The following is a 7934-nucleotide window of genomic DNA, read 5'->3' on the forward strand; positions in this document are numbered from 1 at the left end:
TTAAAGGCCGGCAACGCATCTCTTGACACCTGATGTTGCGGATTCCATGGATGGTTGCCTCACCTCTCCCCAACCCGTGAAAGAAAAAAAAAAAAGTCTAAGTCGTTGTATATATCTCAACTGACTTTACTGATACTAATTTCTAAAACGGAGCTGAGTATAAACTTATTATTGATTTTTGACGGCTGAAGTTATACTGAGGTTAAGCTAAGACAGCTCAATGCAAAAGTCAAGTTCGCATTTTGTCACACTCAGTTAAGCTTTACGTATGTAAAGTCTAAGCAAAGTCTAAGTACGGTCTATCTCAGCTGTAGAGTGTTAGAAAGAGCGTTCATTTACATTTATATGCACTTTGCGGAGTAATATTGGTTTGTGGGCCTGTAAGGCAGTGGGAGGCCCCTTTGCACAGGATAGGGCTAGATAATGAGTACCACAACGCGCCTATTTCTGCCGTGGAACCGTAATGTGTAAACATTACTGTGTTTCGGTCTGAAGGGCGCCGTAGCTAGTGAAATTGCTGAGCAAATGAGACTTAACATTTTATGTCTCAAGTTGACGAGCGCAATAATTGTAGTGCCGCTCAGAATTTTTGGGTTTTTCAAGAATCCTGAGGGGCACTGCATTGTAATGGGCAGGGCGTATCAATTACCATCAGCTGAACGTCCAGCTGGTCTCGTCCCTTATTATCATAAAAAAAAATTGTTTATTGACATGGAAAGAGAATAAAAAAAATGCACATACAAAAACACGACAGTATATTTTCTTTGGCTACTATATACAATAAGGTACGCTTTGTGGTAACGTGAGATTGAAATCCTTGAAATCTTCCAACTGATCATTCGTAGACATGCTTAGATGTATAATTGAGAGAGAGGATTTTATTTACATAACAAAGAGTTAACTAACTAAGTAGATATACCTGGAATAAAAAGAAAATAGTTATTAAGTGTTCACACATCATTATTAAAACTACATAATATAAGGTTATTCATGTGCTATTTTCCATAACGTCTGCCGTTACTAATAACTTATTGATCTTTGAAGCTTTTTATGTACTGTGTTGACTGTGCAATGATGAAATAGTATTTTAGTTTTATTAATATATTATTGAAAATAAGTCTTAAAAATAAATTGAATTTTAAATATAATGAAATTTCAAATTTCAACACTAAAAGTTCTGTTTACACCTCTATCGGCAGTCTCTACAATTCCCAATTTTTTTTTATTTATAGACTTACAAATAAATATATATGTGCGTATTATTAAATTTACATTGCGTCATAAACGGAAAATGCTTATAACAGGAATAATATGGCCACTCTAGGTTCTAATGGAATTAGAAGCCATCTCGAATTAGAATGAAATACGAGACTATTCAATACAAGCTAACTAAGCATTTATCCTCAGATAACCCAGATTGTAATTGGAATATATTATGTAACTCGAAGATAGTCATAACTTCGTTGTTCGACATATCTCCGAGAATTATTATTGAAAATATTTAGTCTATATATTATTATCTATTTTACCATGTAACCTGTATAGCCGAGTGGTTAGCGATCCTACCTACTAAGCTAGAGGTCCCGGGTTCGAATCCCGGTAGGTGCAAGCATTTATATGATGAATATAGATGTTTGTTTCCGAGTCATGGATCTTTAAATGTATTTATGTATGTTTATATGAATATATGTATATTTAAGTAAGTATATTGTATTAAATATATCATTGGCTTGTAACCCATAACACAGGCTTAACTTGGGGCAAGATAATTTGTGTAAAAAGTGTGTCAATATTTTTACTATGTATTTTAAAAGGAGAATCATCGAACTTATGTTTTGTATTCGATTTTAATTTTATGGTCTAAAATAATAATAATAATATTGACACACTTTAACACATTATCTTGGCCTAAACTAGGCATAGCCTTATACTATGGGTACAGCACAACGATATATTAAATACAATATACTTACTAGAATATACATAAGTACATATATATTAAATTAAACATCCGTGACTCGGAAACAAGCATTCTTATTCAGCATATAAATGATTGCACCTACCGGGATTCGAACCCGGGACCTCTAGCTTAGTAGTTAGGGTCTCTAACCATTCGGCTATATGTTCGTCTATAAATGATGACACTCCTACATTCTGTGCTAAATTATTTCGAATGTCAACAAATTTGAAGCCAACCCATAGTCCATCGTTCAAAAGGCAAGAAATGTGGTTGCTACCCTCCGATCACCGTAATGTACGTCATTTACCGGCACTGAGTAAAATAAAAGTTGGATTCACGTAATATTTATGTATAGTAACTTGTATATTTCACAAATTCTGTGTTGCAATTCTTTAATAATGATTCTATGTGATGGAGTAACGTGTTCATCCTAGTATGAACCAGATCTAGGTCTGGTTACCCATGCGTACGTAATAGATATGTTACTCAACGTTACATATTTTTGTGTTTTTATAACGGATAGAGAAACATTTTCAATCATTTGAAATATAAGTCAATTTATAAATTTTATGCGCTGTCTAAATTTCAATAATCTATATTAAATATTAAATATTTCTAGTATAAAACCCAAAGTTTTATACTAGAAATATTTGTATACATTATCTTATACTTTTATATAATTATGTTATACTATTTTTATTTTATTTTTTATTTTTCCTTCGAGATCGAATCAGAATTGAGAAGATCCGTATGAAAATCAAAGTCACCGACATAGCTCAGTTGGTTGCTAAACTGAACTGAGCAGCTCAAAACATAAATCGACGAACAGCTGTCCGCTGTGGCAGAAAAGTCCTTGAATGGCAACTTAGTACATACTTAGTCATACGTCCTGGAAGATGTAGTGATGGTAGGCCCCCTACACGATGGACCGATGATCTGGGCAGGACCGATATGGATGAGAAGAATGTATATAACATAATATCGCTGAAAAACGTCGGATGAGGGTAGCGCGGGACCGATCGTCGTGGAAATCTTTAATGTAGGCCTTTGTTTAAAGAGCACGGCGCGTGTGGATAGCCGTGTCGTTTTTAAAGTGTCGCACTCTATTAGAAAGAACTAGTGACGGAAATATAACATTACTAAATATATATTACGTAAAAACCGTCAAACAAATTGTCATACTTACTACATGTTTAGTTCGTATCAAACTTCATAATTAAGTTATAGAGATGCAAGCAGAACAACTTATCGTTTAACTCTTAGATTATGTATACATCTAGATTAAGTATAGATAGACTGTAACAACTGTACAAACATCGAAAAAAATAATAGAAGTTAACCTCTATTTTGAGCAATTCAAAACAAACACACAGTGACATACAAATCGGTAGTGTTAGACGTAGCTTGTCACGCACACTACAGTTAAAAAACTTGACTGTTTTCATCGGTTGTTGCAAGAAGCTCCATTTATCTAGAAGTATAAATTATCTATGGCTTAACTAATCGAATCTCACTTCGGAGATTCGTATTTAGCTCTTATTTAGTCTATAGCAGCAGTTAATACAAACCTTAAACTAATTATAACGAATAGCGCTTATCAGTTCCAGCCATGTGACAACGATTCGCTCTCCCATCCATGGTGTGAATGCTCTTCCTCATGATGCACGGGCACAAACACTTGCTTCTCAACCTCCACGTGTTTGATAATAGGCACGGGCACGTGTTGGACTACCGGTACGGGCACGTGTTTGTAGATAGGCACCTCTTTGTATACAGGGACCTCCTTCACAATGTGCACCGGTACCGGAACCTTTGACACGTGGTGATGATGGATCGTATGGACCTTGTAGGGCACGTGGATTGTTACGTGTTTGCTGAAACAAAAACATTCTTAGGTCCCTAAAAATTGTACACATATTTCTTATTCAGGAATTTAGCTTTCCTTTTCATAATATGAGGTCGTTATGATATTACTACTATGTAGTTGTACGTTAGTGGCGCTAAGGCTAATGCTCCTCGTGCAACTTTATTTTGGTTTTAAAGTGAAACTTTTATTAAATCGTATCAAACTTTTTCGTATGTGTGTTACATATCACACTCAGTTAAGGCATAAAAAGGCATTTATTTTCTCAAAATAAATTCCTTTAGAATTATTTCTTCATTATTTTTGATGTCATTTCTACTATACTAGATACTACTACCGCTTCGTAAACAAATGGCGCTCTGAGAGAGAAGAAGCGGCGCAAGAAACTCTCCCAGCATTCTTTTTTTGCGCTCTTTTTAATGAAAATATACAATATTGTACTTTCATTGCTATTGCTATAAAATAATCATAATCTAGTCCCAGGCTGTCCGATCACGTAGATATTCAGCAATAGGATTTACGACACTAATATCAATATGGAAGCAAACGACGGAACCAGCTGACAATATCAGATTACTGTTGATCCTGATAGCTTTGTTCCCTGAACCACTCTGTTCCCGTTGCCCTGTGATTTGAAAAAATGTCTCCGGTAGTTAATTACGCCGGCTCTACACGCTGTTGCACCACAAAACAAATGCACTGCTCTATAGAATAAAACATTTCCGCGTAACAAAGTGAAATAGGATTAACAACATAAATACCAGCTAATTGATATTCTCAAGACTTGTATGACCACGTTAATGCCATACATTATTCACGTCTACTATGTGTTAAAAGTTTCAATTAAACTTAGTATACTCTTGCTTATATAACAGCTGTGAATGCTTTGTTTTAACGTGAGCCTGGACCGGTTTATGTATTTAGTTTAATATTGTAATCGAAAGTGGTCCACGGCCCCAAATATTATATCATTAAGAATTAACTGCAACGTAGAAACTGTTACAAATACTGTTTGAATATAAATAAATGTATTGGAATTTAATTTAATTGTATTATTTTTTAAACATCAAAATATTTCTGTTTCATTTACATATTTGCTTCTTACTTAATATAAAATTTATTTGCGCCTTCAATTGAAGTATCACTCAACTTATATTTATGTCTATATAACTTTATATGTATAAGTAAGTGTAGTAAGTGTATCTCTGATATCTAACTATACATGTAAACAAAGTTTGAGTTTGAAATATTGAATATCAACAGAAAGTATTGAGAACACCATTTATAATTGAAACAACATTTTAATACACAAAGTTATGCAGGAGTTATATATTTATAACTTGCATTCAAACTTGCAAGCCTTTCACTTAAAGGAGTATCAATTATTGCTAAATACGGAAGTTTCTAATAAGTCGAGAATGATCTCTCATTATGTTGTCGTTTAGATTGGAATTATAAAACAAAGTTTTGACATCCAAAACTATTTAGTTATGATACATTGTAAATAATTGCACTTTTTTGAATACTAGTTATTTAAGTATACTTTCATCAGAAGTATATTAAAGATAAAAACAACGTGGAATTTTATATGTTAAATCGAACATCATGTCAATTTAGAAACAATTTTTTGATATGACTCTATATTTCGCAAAACACTGGAAAACTAGTTTGAACTACTCATCACAGATAAAATAAATATTATTAAACTGACAGATCCCGCTGCTTCGTTCGCGTTCAATTTACAAAATAGCTCTTTGCTGTTATGTTATACAGTGACACACCCTGGCTTCGCTCGGGTTCGTCGCTATGTGTTTATATAATATATAAAAAACGCAACTATTTCTAGGCTCTGTAGGTCATATAACAAGTGGCCAAATCGCAGAACATTGATTTATTCGTTCCGCTTGCTCAATATAAAAAGAAAATAATTAATTTACACACGTGACCTTGTTTTCATATTTCATTTTTATTTTTCTATTATATATTACAATATTTATAGATTTTAGTTTTTAAATTGTTAAAATTACTGTCTTATAAACGTAGTAAAAATTATGAATGTTGTGGTATCTTATAAGTGAATTAACTCTTATCCATATTTTTTATATTTTAAGTTTAAGCATGTAAAGAGTGTTATTTTGTGTTTATATATAATTTTACAATAATTATATTTTTTGTTAATTAAAAATTAAAATTATTATAAATGTATAGAAGTCTACCCGATTTATTGATATTTATTATCACAGCTCCCTTGGATAGTAGCCATAGAGAGCCATTAGTTTAGATTATGTGGTGGTAGCATTTTCAAAAGTAACCTTTCCCAATAAACACGCATCTAATGCAAAAAATAAGCGGGTTGATAGTTCCAAAGTATAGCGCATTTTTAGAATTGGTATCGATAATTTTGAAAAAAAAAAAGTCTGTAAACGAATACAGTGAAACCAATTTCAAACAGTAATGGACTCTAGGTCATGTAGATAATAAGAGATGTAAAATTTTTGTTGATAAAATGGAATCGACTTACTGTCCACCGCCGAAGCCTCCTGGGGTTGGCACCGCAACCACGGATACTACTAACATGGTAAAGAGCTGAAAACAACAAAACATAAATAATATATATATAACATGGAAAATATAACTCCATACAGTTGTATGTATAATTAAATTTGTTAAAGAGTATGAAAATTCTTGATTGCTAAATTATTAATTAGATCACAAGGCTTCCAATATTAGTATTTACATTACGAAACTTACAGCGAGTTTCGCGTACATCTTGCAATTGTTTTTGCTGGACTGATGAAGTTATAACACTTGGCCTTCTGACACTTGGTGGCTTTCTACTTGTTTCCATCCTGGCCATAGCTTTTATACCGTTCTGTCGTGTCCAACAATTGCATAATACTGCCCCTTGGCTCATCCCTACTAACCTTATTTACCCTGCCATATTAGAAAGGTATATGAAATTGGATGTATAGGCGTCGAAAGCTTGCGTACCGAAATGGAGGGGCTAATACAGGTGGGGTAGGAGCAGATGTGAATTGTGCCGTTTGTAGTGTAAATGTTAGTCGAGTGTTTTCAGATGATTAGCAGCGATCGTTTTAAAATATTTCAAGTATTTCTTGCGGTAAAAGTATTAAGAACCTTTTTAAGATTTGTGTAATGTTTTGTTAGAAGTCTCTTTGATACATAAATAGGTATATTAATGACTACTCAAAAGCTGTGGGCTGTGCGAATTTTCGTTGCGAAATTGTTTTATGTTCATTTCATGTTTTGATTTATTTTCTATGCTCTTGTATAATATGCAATAATTGGAACGCTTGTTTATATTACATAAAAGAGAATCCGAGTGCTACCAAGAACTTTATTATGAAGTAGTTAATTTTTCGTTTTTATATTACACCGAAAATGTCATTTTCAAAACTGAAAGGAACTTCGCCTAAGTGATAATCAGTTTTGCGTGGATTTGCCTATTGGAAAAGAAACAGTTTCGCGTGACTATGTCTTTTGGAAAGGAATGATTACTTTATTGTTTATAAATGAGTAGCAGTTTCACTCTACTCGTGTTAATTGCCTACATTTTATATCTTATTAGCTTATGGGTATTTTGTTAAGCATATAACAACTATGTGTAGTGTTCGTTTTATACTACAGTTTACCAGTGGGCGGCGTGCACAGGATGCCGGCTAGATTATGGGCACCACAACGGCGCCTATTTCTGCCGTGAAACCGTAATGTGTAATCATTATTGTGTTTCGGTCTGAAGGGCGCCGTAGCTAGTGAAATTACTCGGCAAATGACACTTAACATCTTAATTCTCAAGGATGATGAAGTGGCAAGCGCAATTTATTAGTTTTAACTTCATAAAACAAAATCAGTTGCAAAATGACCTTAAAAAGAGTATACTAAACATTTATATTGTGGTAGTCATATATGGAGAGTGTGATTAGATCAAATACCCCTTAGGATTACTCACAAAATGTCAACCGTGCATGAAATGTGCGTGTGTTCGTCACTGAACTCTACTGTACTATACTGTACTGTACTATACTGTACTGTACTATACTGTACTGTACTATACTGTACTGTACTGTACTATACTGTACTGTGCTATAC

The 7934-nt window shown here is 33.5% G+C and overlaps 1 protein-coding gene across 1 annotated transcript; it reads right to left on the minus strand.

Annotated features, from left to right (window-relative positions):
* Positions 1 to 738: 738 nt before the first annotated feature.
* On the minus strand, positions 739 to 6716 carry LOC126979100 (uncharacterized). Its single transcript, XM_050828315.1, has 4 exons — positions 6576 to 6716; positions 6346 to 6410; positions 3529 to 3834; positions 739 to 919 (listed from the first exon to the last, which is right to left on the minus strand). The coding sequence occupies exons 1-3, from the start codon at positions 6591 to 6593 to the stop codon at positions 3558 to 3560; spliced, it is 360 nt and encodes a 119-aa protein (XP_050684272.1). The 5' UTR covers positions 6594 to 6716; the 3' UTR covers positions 739 to 919; positions 3529 to 3557.
* Positions 6717 to 7934: the final 1218 nt, after the last annotated feature.

Source organism: Leptidea sinapis, chromosome Z (genome assembly GCF_905404315.1).
Source record: "Leptidea sinapis chromosome Z, ilLepSina1.1, whole genome shotgun sequence".
NCBI lineage: Eukaryota > Metazoa > Arthropoda > Insecta > Lepidoptera > Pieridae > Leptidea > Leptidea sinapis.